We start from the raw sequence: 17457 nt of genomic DNA, 5'->3' as shown, positions 1-17457 counted from the left end.
ATTAAGTGTAAAAATGTTCCGGATATTGTTTTATAAAACATGAATTATGCCTAATGATTGTTTGAAATCGCATAAGGCTTTTAAAAAAAGTAATTTACTAGAATTGATTACTGAAAATTACTTTTTAGACATTTTTTTTTCTTGCTAAAACATAACATAGAAGTTTTGTAATCGATAAAGAAAGTTCCGGATTTTGTTTCTTACAAATCGTCGCCAGAAATTTCCGAATTTATTTAAAAATCTACTAACGCCAAATAATTGTTTGAACTCCCTCTTCTAATTAATAAACAAATAATCTTCTCATTTACGAAATAATGTTTTTACGGATTTTTATGAAAAATATTTTAACTCACTACTCTCTTACAGTACATTTAACTTTCTACCTAAAACATTAAAAAATCTAATTATCGTTAATATTATGTTCCGATTTTTAAGAAAAAAAAGAATCCAAACACCAAAGTAAGGTATGAAAATCTCTCCACGTGGCTGTAGCACATCTAATTTTTATACGAGACCATCCAAAAAATTTAATTAACGGTATTACATTTATCTGAAATTCTCTTTTTCTTTTACTATTTATACAAACATCCGGAACAATCTATTATATAAACTTTTCAATTGTGTTCATACCTAAAAATTATTGCGATGTTTTGAAACGTAAAATAAAGGTTAATCAATTTTTAATAACTTTTAGTTGTTTTTTTTTATATCAAGATAACGGACAGACCGACTGACAGACAAAACGCAAAAACAATGTGGCTTTGATCCTTTTTAAATAATATCTATTAGAACTCAGTGCACCAATGTCTATGAACCCTCGTTAAATATCTCGTGTAAATAAAGACATTTTTTTTATGGTACCGGTACTAGCCTATTGTGAGGTAATGGAATTTTTTTTCTTTGACGTCATATGAATGGACTCTTTAAATGTAATGTTAAAAGAACGCACTCGGTGCACCAATGTCTATTAACCCTCGAAAAAATTGCTTGTATTAATGAAAACATATTTTAGTCTAACTAAGCCGTGTGACGTAGTGTTTTTTTTTCCTTTGACGTCACATGGAATGAATTCTTTAAATGAAATGCTAAAAGAACGCACTCGGTGCACCAATGTCTATGAACACTCGAGAAATGGCTCGTGTTGATAAAGGTGATTTTTAGTCTAGCTAGGCCTTGTGACGTAGTGTTTTTTTTTTCCTTTGACGTCATATGGAATGAATTCTTTAAATGAAATGCTTAAAGAACGCACTCGGTGCACCAAAGTCTATGAACACTCGATAAATGGCTCGTAATGATGAAGGCGATTTTTAGTCTAGCTAGGCCGTGTGACGTAGTGTTTTTTTTCCTTTGATGTCATATGGAATGAATTCTTTAAATGAAATGCTTAAAGAACGCACTCGGTGCACCAAAGTCTATGAACACTCGATAAATGGCTCTTATAGATGAAGGCGATTTTTAGTCTAGCTAGGCCCTGTGACGTAGTGTTTTTTTTTCCCTCTGACGTTATATGGAATTAATTCTTCAAATGAAATTTAAAAAAAAGAACTCGGTATAGTAATGTTTATTAAGCCTCGTTATGTGACTCGCGTTTAAAAAAGGAATGATATCTTGATTTAGATCTAATCTAGATTTTTTAAACTAGATCTAGATTTTTATTACAATATATCTAGATCTGGATTAATATTCTAATTAAAATTATTTTAGAGTCTAGATCTAGAATTTCTAGATCTAGTTTAGACTAAAATAGACTAGATTAAGATGTAGAATTTCAATTTCTAAACTTAAAGTGTAAAAAAAAGTGTAGATTTTCATTCCCAAACGTTTTGATCAATATTGTAATGTTTTAATATACTAAAACTAATCTACTATTTTTTTTATTAAATTTAAATTTAAATTTACGACAAATGAATCTTTGAAACATTATTACTTTTGACCATCGGATGGCTGCCTGGTCGTCCGTTTTGCGCGATCGACTGTCGTTCAGATTTATGGATGGCCCAGGGTTCAAACCCTGCCCGCTCCCATCCCCCGTCGTCCTGCGGGAGGTTTGGACTAGGAAGTAATTATCTTCAACTCTGAAGGAACATCCGAAACGTGTAAAACATTTTACATCAAAATTAAATCACCTCTTGAATATTATTTGCGAATATGCAGATCCGACAGGGATCCGACTTCGACGGGGGCCGCCTCTGAGTTTGTGTAACACAAACTCTCTTTGTAATCTTGTTTATTATTATAGAGGTATTTTTTACCTTCAAACCCGGCTGAAGTGGGATTTAAACTCAAAACTGAGTCAAAACCCATTTAGCTACGCTCATAACATTTTGAGTGCGTAATTAGCTTTTTTTTATGTTGAAGAGGGGGTTTATCGTAAATTTTAGAGGGGGTTTTAAAATCAAAATCTTCCTTAACTGTGCACTTGGATGTAGGCGATTTTCGTTTGCATTTTTTTTGTTTTGTTTTATAGAAGAGGGGGAGTTAACTGCAAAAACCCCGGATAGGTGGTTTAAAACTCAAAACCCTCTGGTAGGGGTTTTAAACTCGAACCCCCTGTTAGGGGTTTTTAAACTCGAAGTCCTCTGCTTAATACAAACGAATAAACTTAATGTTAAGATATGACAATTTTTTCATGTTATGGACTTATAAGCTAGTATGAATCCATAACTACAATGCCGAGAGATAGAACTAGCGTACCTTAACGCGAAATAAATTGAAGTCTTGATTAAAACCTAAGGAAATTCGAGAGGCCGTATCATTGGACAATCTTACTCTGGCAGTCGGTTTCACAAAGCAACAGTACTAAATTATAATAGTTAGTAGTACAAAACACTACTCTCTATCAGTTTGTATTTAACAGTTCTACGATCTGGCAGTTGATATTTAACAGTTTTAAGATCTGGCAGTTGCTATTTAACAATTCTACGATTTGGCAGTTGCTATTTAACAGTTCTACTCTCTGTCAGTTTGTATTCAACAGTTCTACGATCTGGCAGTTTGTATTTAACAGTTCTACGATCTGGCAGTTGATATTTAACAGTTCTAAGATCTGGCCATTGATATTTAACAATTCTACTCTCTGTCAGTTTGTATTTAACAGTTCTACTCTCTGTCAGTTTGTATTTAACAATTCTACTCTCTGTCAGTTTGTATTTAACAATTCTAAGATCTGGCAGTTGATATTTAACAATTCTACTCCCTGTCAGTTTGTATTTAACAATTCTAAGATCTGGCAGTTGATATTTAACAATTCTACTCTCTGTCACTTTGTATTTAACAATTCTACTCTCTGTCAATTTGTATTTAACAATTCTACTCTCTGTCAGTTTGTATTTAACAATTCTAAGATCTGGCAGTTTGTATTTAACAATTCTAAGATCTGGCAGTTGATATTTAACAATTCTACGATCTGTTAGTTTGTATTTAACAATTCTACTCTCTGTCAGTTTGTAATTGAAAGTCTACGATCTGTCAGTTTTTATTCAACAGTTCTACGATCTGTTAGTTTGTATTTTACAATTCTACTCTCTGTCAGTTTGTATTTAACAATTCTACTCTCTGTCAGTTTGTATTTAACAATTCTAAGATCTGGCAGTTTGTATTTAACAATTCTACTCTCTGTCAGTTTGATTTGAAAGTTCTACGATCTGTCAGTTTTTATTCAACAGTTCCACGATCTGGCAGTTAGTACTTAACAGATCTACGATCTGACAGTTGTTATTTATTATCGTCCAAAAAACAATTGTAGTCCTTTGCAATCATGTTTCCGGAACAGTGTTCCGCGGAGCATTAGGGTTCCGCGAAGCCTGGGATGGGTGTTCCACAAACTATTGAAGAAATAAGGCAAGAAAATAAATAAGTGTATTAGCTCTTCTAAGTAACGGAAGAAAAAAAACATACGATATTCTGACTCTAATTTGAAACCAAGATCAAGCATTCAATGATTTCACATCAAGTTTGTTTTTACTTCTATGGGCAGATTTAGAGAGGCAGGAGACCTTTTTGTGAAACCACCTGTTCAGAGGCCGCAGATTTAAAAAAGCTTAACTCTAATCTCCACCTCGGCGATCAATTTCAGGTTGAGCTCTAGGCCCTGACAGACGCAGTCATTCACTATTTCTGTCTGTCTTAACGCAGCAAAAGCATTGAAACAGGCTTGACCTCACATCATGGGAGTAACCAGAATTTTTTTCGGGGGGGGGGGGAATTTTTTCTCTCCCCCCCCCCCCTCACGCAAATATATATATATATGTGTGTGTTTGTTTGAGTGTATATGTGTGTGTACATAATTAATCTGACCTTTCATTCTTTCTGAAGGAGTTTATTATACCCTAGAATAGGTTCTAGCTGGAGTTAGTGAGCTGTTAGCTCCCCTAGCGCAGGGCAAAGCCCCGCCGCCAAACACTATTTCCTGTATAGAAAGCCAACAAAATGCATATTCTGAGGTATCTACGGTGCATTACCCTGATATTAAAAGTTTTATTTCAAAAACCTGATGTGCTATGCTTACTGACTTAGATCCTCCCGCGTCGTTCGGCGCACTGGGCGGTAAGCTGCTTCCACAAAAATCTGTCACTGGCAATGTCTGAAGCCTGCTCTGAGGACCTAAATAAAAATGTGGCGCCAAGTTTTACTATGATGTCCCTGTTTGCGCTTTTCTCGAAATGGCCTCCATGTCATCGCAAATCTTATTATGCGTAATTCATTTTGTCGGAGAACATGCCCCGCAAACCTCATGCAACGCTCCAACACAACCTTACTAAGGGGTCAAATCCCAGTTCGGCATAGGATTTCCTAGATTGAAACCCGATTTCTATAACTGACTTCTAAAATCCGTCTTAACCATCTTTATTGAGCCACATTTAGTTGTTTTCATTTTCAGCAGACGACTATCACTGCACATTATTAATTGAGCCCAGCCACTGGTAGAAATGTGTAATCTCTCTTGGCTATCCTGTTGGAATTAGGTGACTGTAGTTTGCTTTAGATTTTATTTCGAAAAGGGAAGTTTTATCGTCAAAATTATCTGTTGGGGATTTTAAACTAAAACATCTCAGGACTTATTTGTTTTTTTTTAAATTCAAAACCCCATTTAGCTACGATCATGGAATTTGGTAACTGTAGTTTGCTTTAGAATAATATTGAAGATAAAGGTTTTCCGCCTCAAAACGGTCTGTATGGGGATTTTAAATTCAAAACCATCTGGAGGAGAGAAGTTTAAACTCAAAACTACCAATTGGCTTGGCTACGCTCAAATAATTTTAGTGTGTAATTTGCTTTTTTTTTATTGAAGATGTATTTTTTAGCTTCAAACTCCACTAAAAAATATCTAGAGTTTTTTTTTTTAAACAAATTCATAACCCCTTTAGCTACGTTCATAGAATTTAGTGACTGTAGTATAGAATAAAATTGCTCAATCTTTTATTCGAATCCTCAAGAAAAAAATTATTTCCGTGGTTGCAGTAGAGTGGTACCCGATGTATTACCATAAGAAAGTGCGGTTTATAAGATTAATAATTGTTTTAAATTATGTCTAACTTATAATGCTTACTAAATAGTTTTTTTCTCTTTAAACACAAAACTCCTCTTGACTAGAATCTGGTGACTGATGTATGGATAGTCTTTTATTGAAGAGGGACTTTTATCGTAGATTTCGGAGAAGATATTAAAATAAAAATCTTCCTTAGCTATGCTCTTGGAATTTGGGAATAGTCGTTTGATTATTTTTGTGTGTGTGTCTTGTTTTATAGAAGAGAGGGATTTCGACTGCAAAATCCCCTGGTAGGGGTTTTAAACTCAAAACTCCATTGGCTGCGCTGGGGCAAGTAATGGTTTAGTATTAAATTCTCAACTAAAATAAACAAAATCAAAGCAAAAAATCAGTCATTAAATTCCGATCCCCCGCCCCCCTGTGGGGGCGATTTCATTTCGGGGGGAGCTTGAACCCCCCCCTGGCTACGCCTATGCCTCATATCATTACGATTAAGTTTTGCTAAAATTATATTTGATATATGGTTATATTTAGAATAAAGAACATGGTTTAATTATTGTTGTTTTATTTAAACAAATCCAACCGAAAACAATAATCAAAGTTGTTCCACTAAACTATCAGAATATTGCAAAGTGTTCCGTTAAAGTTTGAGAAACACTGCTGTATGGAAATAATTGCCACTGTGTTTGGAAAGCCTGTGTGTAGTCCGCGAGCAGTTTGGGCAGTACTGCTATTGTTAACCTGGCGATGCTGATGGATTCAAATTATCTCCATTCTCGTTCTTCAATTGGACTCAATGATGCTTGGAGAAATGGAAAGTTAAGCGGGAAACTGTACGAACCAATGACGTCTCATCTTACGAGGTAAGCCATTCACTGAATTCTAAGAGCCTAGGGGCTTCTGAAGATGAAATGCTGCGTCAGTGAAATAATAACCAAACAAAAACAAAACTGCAGTCAACAAATTAAATGAGCATAAATAAGGGGAAGGGATTGAGGTTACCAATTTCACTCCAAGAAAAAATTATATAAAAACTAGTCACCGAATTCCAATACCACACCCCATCTCCTCCTATGTCCCTAAAAAAAAAGTACAAAAATTCTGGATCGAGGTTAATGTTAAGGTTCAAGTAACTCTTGTGTACGTGTGGCGAAATAAATCACTCCAGCCAGGGCTATAGACATTGGCGAACAAGCAGGATCTCCGATTGGTGGGGCCTCGCACAGGACTCTAATTAATTTTTTTAAAGAAGAAATAACGAAACTTAATTTTTTTTTTGAGTCAATAGGTTTAAAAAGAGAAGGTGCTGTGCCACAAGACCTGCGGGATGCTAAAATCGTTACACTGTATAAGAACAAAGGTGACAGAAGCGACTGCAATAATTACAGGGGAATCTCCCTCCTAAGTATTGTAGGCCAAGTCTTTGCTCGAATGATACTTCCCAGGTTACAAAAACTCGCTGATCTGGTCTATCCAGAATCACAATGCGGCTTTCGCTCAGGGAGATCCAAGATTGACATGATTCTCTCCATCCGCCAACTCCAGGAAAAGTGTAGGGAACAAAGGATGCCTTTGTATATTGCGTTCTTTGATGTGACAAAGGCCTTCGAGCTAGGCAGCAGAGATGGCCTCTTCAAAATTTTACAGATAATAGGCTGTCCACCCAAGCTACTAAACGTAATCGTATCTTTCCACCAAAATATGATGGGTACAGTGCAATTCAACGGTGCCAGCTCCGAAAGTTTCAGTATAAACAGCGGATTTAAACAAGGATGTGCCCTGGCCCCAACCATCTTTGGAATACTATTTTCACTGCTAATCCAAAACGCGTTTGACAAATCCACCGAAACTCCTAAATATTGCCAGACTGAGGGCCAAAACTAAAATCGGAACCACTCTCGTTAGAGATATGTTATTCGCGGATGACGCAGCGGTAGTAGCACACTCACAAGAGGAACTTCAGTCACTAATGACCCGCTTCTCTCAGGTCTGTAAAGAATATGGCTTAACAATTAGCACGAAGAAAACAAATGTTATGGGACCACCTGCTACAGCACCACCCTCCATCCTCATAGACCACAACAAGCTGTACGCCGTAAACGAATTCTGCTATCTGGGATCCACAATTACAGATGACCTGTCTCTAAAAGAGAAGATAAAAAACGCATAGGGAAGGCTGCCTCGACCTTCGCTAGACTCAGGCCAAGAGTTTGGGAAAAACAGAAGCTAACTACGGTGACAAAAAGGCATGCGTTATGAGTACACTGCTGTATGGCAGTGAATCATGGACCACCTACGCAAAGCAAGATAGAAAACTGAACTCATTCCATTTTAGATGTATCCGTAGGATCTTGAAAGTCACATGGAAAGAAAAAGTTTGCAATACTGAGATCCTTGCTCGATCAGGTATTCCCAGCATCTTTACAGCCCTCAGACAACGCCGTTTGCGCTGGCTTGGACATGTTCGCCGGATGTTGGACATGCGCATCCCGAAAGTCATCCTCTGTGGTCAACTCGCGCCTGCACAAGAAAAACTGGTTGCCCCATCTCCGTTACATAGATGTAATAAAACGGGACCTCGAATCAGTGAACATCAGTACTGACAATTGGGAAGACATAGCTCTAGACCGCACCAGATGGAGAGAGACAGTGACCACGAAAGCTATGGACAGTGAAAGAACATAGGTCTCAGCTCAGGAAGAAAAACGTACAATCCGAAACATGGCCAGCTCCTCTACCACCAAAGCAAAAAGCCACCTTAACCTGCGCTATTTGTGGACGGGAGTGTCTCTCCAAATTAGGGCTCCACAGCCACATGAGGAAGTGTGCTCTGAGATTGAACCATAGACGTCCTACGACTAAAGGAGGCCAATAATATATATATATATATATTATATCTATCTTTGCATCTATATGTATGTGTGTATGTGCGTATGTGAGTGTGCGTGTGTGTGCGCGTTCGAGAGTGCCAGCATGTGTGTTTGTGCAAAGGAAAAAATGCCCTCCCACTAAAGTTTACCTATATATATCACATATGTCACATAGATGTACATACAAATAATTTAAACAAGAAAAACTTAAAATATTTATCAATTACTTTGGAGCAGTCATGTCATTAAATGTGTAATAGATCTAGACGAACAATAATAAATCAATGCGATTAGAAATGTTTGTATCAATTGTTTTTGTTAAGCGCTGTTTCATGTTTTTAGCTTCCTCGATGCCCTATGATTCCATCACTTGTATGGGCCAGTTGGGAAAAATAATGGGGTGGGGGGTTATCTGGGATTATGTTAGCGTGATTAATTTGTAAACGCATTTATAAAAAAAGGTGTACGACTTGAATTCGAACTAGAGAGCTCAAACATCCTTATGGGGACTTATACCACCACATCTGTCAAGTAAGATTTCTTTTCCTTGTTCGATACCAAACACAATGATTAATTACCAATAGCTAATCAACTAATGGGTTATTTTTTTTATTAAAATTGATTCACTAGAAATAATTGTGCATAATTTCAACTTGACCCGAGACTGGTTGTGATTGAGATGATATTCAGATTCTTCTCAAATGATATGATTTATATAAAAATAAAATTTTTAAACAAAATATTTGTGTTGCCATATTTATAGCTTTGTTTTGGTAACCAAGTAAAATAATACACTTTTTCTAAATCCCAAAACTTGAAGATATCACCTATTTATCGTTATTCTAATAACCATAATCATGGTATTGTAAGACTTGAAACTTGGTGTAAGACTTGAAACTTGGTGTAAGACTGGAAACTTGGTGTAAGACTGGAAACTTGGTGTAAGACTTGAAACTTGGTGTAAGACTTGAGACTTGGTGTAAGACTGGAAACTTGGTGTAAGACTTGAGACTTGGTGTAAGACTTGAAACTTGGTGTAAGACTTGAGACTTGGTGTAAGACTGGAAACTTGGTGTAAGACTTGAGACTTGGTGTAAGACTTGAGACTTGGTGTAAGACTGGAAACTTGGTGTAAGACTGGAAACTTGGTGTAAGACTTGAAACTTGGTGTAAGACTTGAAACTTGGTGTAAGACTGGAAACTTGGTGTAAGACTTGAGACTTGGTGTAAGACTGGAAACTTGGTGTAAGACTTGAAACTTGATGTAAGACTTGAAACTTGGTGTAAGACTGGAAACTTGGTGTAAGACTTGAGACTTGGTGTAAGACTTGAAACTTGGTGTAAGACTTGAGACTTGGTGTAAGACTTGAGACTTGGTGTAAGACTTGAAACTTGGTGTAAGACTTGAGACTTGGTGTAAGACTTGAGACTTGGTGTAAGACTTGAGACTTGGTGTAAGACTTGAGACTTGGTGTAAGACTGGAAACTTGGTGTAAGACTTGAAACTTGGTGTAAGACTGGAAACTTGGTGTAAGACTGGAAACTTGGTGTAAGACTTGAGACTTGGTGTAAGACTTGAAACTTGGTGTAAGACTTGAAACTTGGTGTAAGACTTGAAACTTGGTGTAAGACTTGAAACTTGGTGTAAGACTTGAGACTTGGTGTAAGACTTGAGACTTGGTGTAAGACTTGAAACTTGGTGTAAGACTTGAAACTTGGTGTAAGACTGGAAACTTGGTGTAAGACTTGAAACTTGGTGTAAGACTTGAAACTTGGTGTAAGACTTGAAACTTGGTGTAAGACTTGAGACTTGGTGTAAGACTTGAGACTTGGTGTAAGACTTGAAACTTGGTGTAAGACTTGAAACTTGGTGTAAGACTGGAAACTTGGTGTAAGACTTGAAACTTGGTGTAAGACTTGAAACTTGGTGTAAGACTTGAAATATTGTAATAACTTTAATTCACTAAAATAGTCTTATAATTTAGTAGGTCTGCCCCAATACTGCACTTTCTAGTAGGTTTCCCAATTTTTCTTAGGTATCATAACAATAGCTAAAACCTTGGTTTTCCTGACTGATTCAAGCAATCCTTTTTATGCTGTAATGGCGTTAATGAAGGATGAGTATTTTTGTGCGAATATTTCCTAGCATGTGTCTTTTTATCAAAACTAATTTATCTCCTAATTTGCATAACAAAAAAAAATATCTTGCCTACCTTGAGTCTCACTTATGGGGTATAACGTTATAAAAACGCAGAATATGTTTTTAAAATAAAATAAATTCATGTCGACTTCTTCTGGTGGAACTACTAATTTTTTTTTATTATTTTGAATATTTACAACAAGCCTTTTATATGTTTTATTTTATCAAGAAGTAAAAAGTTTTGGAAATGCCTTATGAAATGTACTCTTGTTTAAAACAGAGTAATGCTTGTGTTAATAATGTACATTGGGAAATGAAAAATAGCTTTGGTGTATACAAGACCATTACTTATTTAACCCTTTTAAAATGAAAATCATTATCTGTAAAAAGAGGAGAACAATGCAAATCGAGATTTAATCAAGAAAAACACCAACAAATACTTAAAGAAAGCAAGGTTCCAAAGAACGTCCGTATGGGAACACAAACTCAAAGTCGGCCTCCGAAGTGGTCTACTAAGGCAGGTAAAAAGGCAGGTTTCAATGTTTTTAGAAAGAGTATGAGAACGAAATTCTATAAAGGCAAATGACAGAGAAGAAATGGAGAAAGAAGGTTGACAGATCTTGTGTGGTGCCCCAACGGTGCATCAGGCAAAGGAATAGGTGAAAGTGAAGGTGAAGTTAGATGTGAACCTGGCCTTACTGATGTCATATAATGATTATTTAAATGATCTAATTGTTTTGTAAAGGGTCAATCTCTTATTCAAAGCCTCAAGTAAAAAACAAAAAAAATTTGGGTTAAAAATCTTTTTTCTTATTTTCCTGATTGTGTTTTGCGGCAGGTCTTACTCGCTGCAGCTCACGCGATAATGTAAAAAAAACTACTTTCTAATTGTTGTATTAAAAAATGTTCAACTTGTATGCATATTAAATAGATTTTTTCTCATTAAAAAAAGGTAAACTTTTTTTTTGCAAACATAGTAGTTAGTGTGAAAAAACTAACCCTAACTTAACAATACAATTGTAAAAAAAAAATATTTTGTTAAAAAAAAATGTTTGCATAAATGTGTTAAAATTTTGAAAATGTCAATCTCCCTTACTAATTAGCCTCCCGTGATTGTTACTATTAATAGTGAATAGTTTTAAAAATGGTGTACTTTTATGAATAAACTGCCTGCATAGTTAATTTTTTAAATTAAAATTTTCGCTTTCAGAAAAAAAAGTAGCCATTGCATCAGAACGTTGAAAGATCTTAAATATCATGATGTCGGATTTTCTATATGTTTTCTAGTTTACGAGATCTAAATGGGACGGACAGACGGACGGACAGACAGATTACACAAAACTAATAGCGTCTATTTCCCTTTAGGGGGCCGCTTAAAAAAAAGACAATACCTCCTTTATAGAGCGTATAGAACGATTTTTTTCTCTAAATAACTAATGAATGTTAGTTTTTTTTTAATGGAACATTTTTTACCACGCCTCTCCCCCCCCCCCTCCACACACACACCCTAAAAAAATATCCTGGTTAACCGACAGTATACAAGCCTAAATAATAGTCTCGTGATAGGCTTTTTAGATTTAGACTTTGCAGACGATGCGAGAAATGTTCCTCAACATCCATTTATTGAACGAATAATCTAATACCTACATGCGGAAATACCCGAAGACGTCTATTCCATTCAAGAGAAATAACGTTTGAACGAGCTGCGTTGCTAAATCGAGTCTGACACACAGAAACTTAGAGGCGGCTAACACATGGTCCAATGTTAGGTAATCAATGCAGGTAAAAAAGCAGGTTTTGATATTTCAGCACTAATGCCATACGAATATCCCAACTAGAACTAGAAAAAAAAAAGAAAAACTGTCATGGAATCCTTATATTGATGAAACTATCAAAAAATCAAACAAAGCACAAAGGTTTATTAAAAGAAATTTCTATTAATCAAATAACATAAAACTAAAATGTTATTTAACCTTGGTTAGGCCAATAACAGAATATACATCCTCTGTTTGGGACCCCCTAACTCTAGAAAACAATAAGAAACTGGAACAGACACAAAATAGAGCAGTGAGATTCATAACAAACGAATATTCACATTTGACTAGAGTAACACCTTTAGTAAAATCACTAAATTTAGAAAGCCTTCAGGACAGAAGACTCAAAAGTAAAGTAGCAATTATGCATAAAACACTGAACCATAACCTTCAAATACAAAAACAAAATTTTATAAAATACTCAGAAAGACACAAAGATAAAGGCACATTCCTCGTTCCATATGCTAGGACAAATTTGTACAAATACTCTTTCTTCCCTAGTGCTATTAGAGCATGGAATGGGTCGCATGAGCTAGCCAGGAAAACCAGTGACTTGGCAGAATTTAGGTCATTGGTTAATATGCATGACTAAGTGCATGACGCGTAGGACGTAATCATCTTTTTTTTTTGAAGTAACGTCTGTGTCATATAAGATAAGAAGATAAGAAACATTCAATAACCTATATGTCTACATCTGTCCATTTCCTTTATTTAAAATGACAGTTTCATAAGCAGAGAGTCTGATTACAATACAATTATCTACATCCTTTTTTTTTTCTAATTGTCGAAAATGCGAGGTTGGTAACATATCCACATTGTTGAGTATCTCTCTCTATATAGGTAAGTAATGTGAATGGACAAAGGTGTGTAAGTAAATGTGTATTTTCGCATTGTTATTTTTTTTTTATATTTCTGATGATAAACCTCGTCAGAATGCTGCTATATGCTTACATTTCTATGGCCTCCTTCAGTCGCAAAGCGACTATGGATCATCTCATGGAAATGAATATCTGGGCATTAGCTATGATCGGAACGATTTCGTCCACTCATTAGTTTCCCCCTCTCCACGCAGCTGATGTATCCAAAGGAACGGCAGTGCCGATAAAGATTAAGGTCAGCGGCGTCGAAGGTTCTTTAAGGGTATAGCCCAAAGCTTACTGGCTGAGGCGCCAGTTACTCGCCTTTGCCCCTTCTACTGTTAGTGAGAACAGTTTCACCGGACTCAATATCTGAACCACACGAGAAGGCCAGGAGTTGGACTGGTTGTCATAGACTATTTGAGATGCATGTCAGTAGGAAGCATTTCATAAGTAGTGGAGTGCTTACATCCATTACCACTTCCGGCGATGACAACCTTGCGGAACTGTGCTAATATTTATAGAATGGTTTTCCCCCAATTACAAAAAAAAAAATTGAAAATATTAGCAATGAAATCCAAAGTAGTCCACTTAAAAACAAAAAGAACTCGAGGCCCCAGTGTGGGAGCGAGGAAGTAGAGCTGAATAAACCTTGTTAAAAACAAAACACTTATTTTTGTAAACTATAAATATTTAGATATTATATTTCAAATTACTAGATACGAAATATTACACATCCTTAATGTCGCTTGTTGGGTAACAAATAAAAAGTTGAATAACACTGTAAAAACCAAAGTTAAAAAGATAGTTTGTGTGGAATTCAGAATCGGCAACCGAAGTTGTCCACTCAGATATCTTTCAATAGTTTCAGCAGGAATGTCAGAAGCAAAGAACAAAAACTATCAACAACCACAACCTTATCTCCGACAATACAAAATGAAGACTCCTTATACACACTAAAGTTGACTAAACGATAAACAAGAAACCTGAGGACTGTATTCTTATGGAGATCGATGTTAGCATGAATATATTTGGATGAATCTATAAAGGGACAACCAACAACGTTCCAAGTCCTACACATGACATGTCCAGTCACTACGAGTTCTAATTGGTTTAGTTGGAGTTGTCGCATGATCTCGAGTTGGCCTCACTACGAAGTCCTTCAAAAATCAAAATATTATCTTGAACAGTGTAGCAATGCGTTTATTGGAATCAAATTGTTAAAGAATCGAAAAAGAAAGAGCAGAATTTAATTCAGATAAAACGCAACTACTGTTGGAATCCTGTGCAAAAAAAAATGTAGTACAATTCTGAATGTTTTCTCGCAAGCACTAGAGATTCACCAACGTTATGATGACAGCACTTATGGATAAACAGGCTCAAGGCCATTAGAAACACTAATAGACTTTAATCGAAATACAAACAGGCTTTGTTAAAGTATGAAACAATCTTGACAGCATTTGTTTTACTGAACGTAAGGATATTAAATTAATTTAAATGAGTGAACTAAATGTTCTGTTATGTGTGTATCTAGTTCTAAGATGCAGACAGTCAAGTTTGGTTTCCAAGCTATTAAGAAAGTAGTAGATGTGAGTTTAGTAAAGTTTCCCCTTTAGACCTTGCAATCTGTAGGGCAGCTGCGGACACTCTTGCAAGATGTGCGCCACTGTTTCCACTGACTCTCCAAGATGTCGGCATCAAAATTTGGCCGGAACCGGGTGAAATAAGCATCATCAGTGCAGTGCCCCGTCCTATAGTGCGCAATTATCGTTTGTTCCGGCCTTCTAAGCCTCCACCATGGATCTTCCAGGTCCGGGTAACACAAATGCTGCCAGACTCCACGAGCTTTGTTGGAGTCATCCCAGTATTTCAACTACTCTCGGATTAATGTCGTAGCTTCGTTATACGTACTTGGGGCCTCGAAAGTGAGTACGGCCAGCGCTCCGTCTCGCGCTAGAGCATCAGCCACCTCATTGTCCCCCAAGCCTCAATGCGAGGGCACCCACTGCAAAAAGATGACAGCTTCAATAAATCAGCGGATGTTATCTGCGACTTGATAAAATACAGTCCCAAGAACTAAGATTTGTCTGTGGAACCTTTAGGACAAGTCCAGTAAATGCGGCTGAAATAATGGCTAATATAGGTCCATTAAACCTTAGGAGGGAAAGATCAGTACTGACCTGCTATGAGCGGTATAAAAAGCTGGGTGAATACCTCCCAGCTAGATAACTAGTGGATGGTTGGACATGCAGAAGACGTATCCAGATGCAGTCTTTTATGCATCATGCCACTAGACTATCTGATGAAGCTGGCCTCTCCACCAACCGACAAAACATTCAACGCTTTCATCCCCTTCCCCCTTGGTGTCGCCCAACGACCCCAGACATACGCTTGAAACTAGCAGACCCTAATGCCACTAAGCTAAGTCGTTCATCTAACGACCTTCAAATCCTAGCTCTGGAGACCATTAATACCTTCAAGCCCAGTGCTATTTTTGCATACACTGATGGGTCGGCATCAATAGATTCTGGAAGAGCAGGCTATGGAGCCTACATCGATTTTCTTGGCTCTTACTCAGTCAAAATCTTTGGACCATATGGATGGTAGTGTTTGCAGTTTTGATGCGGAGACCATGGCAGTCTGTGAAGCCTTAAAAGTCATTGACTCTCAACTCGACGAGGGACATTTGAGGGCAACACAGATTGGTGTGGTCACTGACTCAAAATCTGTACTAGAGGCTTTGCAAAGCCCGGGACCATGGCCCCCCAATATCAACACTGTCATCATGGCCTCACATAACATTAAAGAACGCTATGGCATCCCTGTAATAATGCAGTGGGTACCGAGTCACATAGGTGTGACTGGCAACACTATTGCAGACTCCTTGGCCCACCAGGGAGGGCAAATTCCACCCACTGAACAGGCTGTAAGCTTTCATCAAGCCCTGGCTATAATTCAAAAAACAGAAATGGAAAAGTGGTTTGAGTGCTGGGACAAGTCCCAAAAAGCCTGTGGAGTCTGGAAGCGCATGAGGCGCCCTGACCGCACTTCCAGGCCTGAGCAAGCTATTATTGCACAGTGCAGGACAGGCCACTGTCCTGTTGGCTCATATTTCTCACGGCTAAGGCCAAATTTTGATTCACGGTGCCCCCGCTGCGGGGAAGAAGAGGAAACCGTGTCTCATATTCTGTTTGACTGCCCCAGACTTGCTGATCTCCGTCTCGACAGGTCTGGGAAACCAAAAATTCTCGACCTGTATGGGGACATTTATGCACTACGCAAGACAGAAGGGCTTCAGTCGAGGGTTTTTCCAAGAGAGGATTTGAGCCTCTCCAGCCCTCACTCCAATGGAGTTTGATGATGATGATGATGATGATCTGCAGCGCCGAGTGGCTCGAATCGCTAACCATTACAACAGAAGTCGCAACGGCTTCCTTTCTTCGTGGTTTTTCCCTATGTGGCGTAGTGCCGTAGTTATCGCCGTGATTTCGGCATCAAAGCTGCATGCGGCGAGACCGCATAGCCTGTCCGGGTCGAGGTCTGGGTAACATATGAAGGCCCCATACCAGGCTCTCACAGGGTCCTTAAGTACGGAACACCTGTGAAGCAATAGAGGGCATCAGATGGGTACGATTTAAATGTGTTCAAGGCCATCTTTTTTAGAATGTCCGTTAGTATAGGTTTTCTAGTGCCCCCCTCCAGCCCCGCTAGTGTAAGGCTTATAGGAGGGCTGGGCAGACTCCTCCATGGAGGGCATGTACTTATCCTACGGATTGGTACCCGGTCGGTGGAGAGTGCACACTCAAATTTGTGCATAAATTACTGCCGTCGTATCCGGTGTTTTTCTCTCCACCGATTAGAATTTGGGTTGGGAGCCATGGGTCGCTCTTTTTATAGCGCTCCAGGGCTACAAATACCACCCTCTCTCTCCTCAGGGCGAGAGGAGGCACAATTCACATTATTTCTGTAGCGCATGTTGGGCCCATTCCAAGTGTTATACTTATTCATTTAGTAATATCATAGTGCTTATAAGATCGTTTCAAAATCATATAGCCTAAAAATTATTTATATAGCTAGATACTTTCGATACATTTTAAAAATTAGCACAATGATTTTGAGGACAGGTATAAGGCGTGCAATTGGTGGGCCGGATTGTCTAAAAATTCCTGGTCGATTTGACACTCAGTCCGCCCCTAGTTACGTACATAATAATGTATATGTATAGGTCAGTGTTATCTGATCATTATTGGATAAGAATGTGTTTCCGTTTTCCAGTCTAGGTCTAATA

The 17457-nt window shown here is 37.7% G+C and overlaps 1 protein-coding gene across 2 annotated transcripts in view; it reads left to right on the top strand.

The window, feature by feature from the left end:
* The first annotated feature begins 6079 nt into the window (after nt 1-6079).
* The window catches only part of LOC106070694 (dopamine beta-hydroxylase-like), a 50478-nt gene continuing 39100 nt past the window's right edge, over nt 6080-17457 (top strand). The window contains exon 1 of one of the 2 annotated variants that reach the window (XM_056006953.1): nt 6080-6351. In XM_056006953.1, coding sequence (XP_055862928.1) covers nt 6236-6351 — 116 coding nt within the window. In that variant the 5' untranslated portion in view covers nt 6080-6235. The remainder of the gene's footprint in view (nt 6352-17457) is intronic. The other variant, XM_056006952.1, reaches the window with a different exon arrangement.

This window comes from Biomphalaria glabrata, chromosome 12 (genome assembly GCF_947242115.1).
Source record: "Biomphalaria glabrata chromosome 12, xgBioGlab47.1, whole genome shotgun sequence".
Lineage (NCBI taxonomy): Eukaryota > Metazoa > Mollusca > Gastropoda > Planorbidae > Biomphalaria > Biomphalaria glabrata.
The sequence above is the reverse complement of the archived record's forward strand: the minus strand, read 5'-3'. Positions and strand labels throughout refer to the sequence as shown.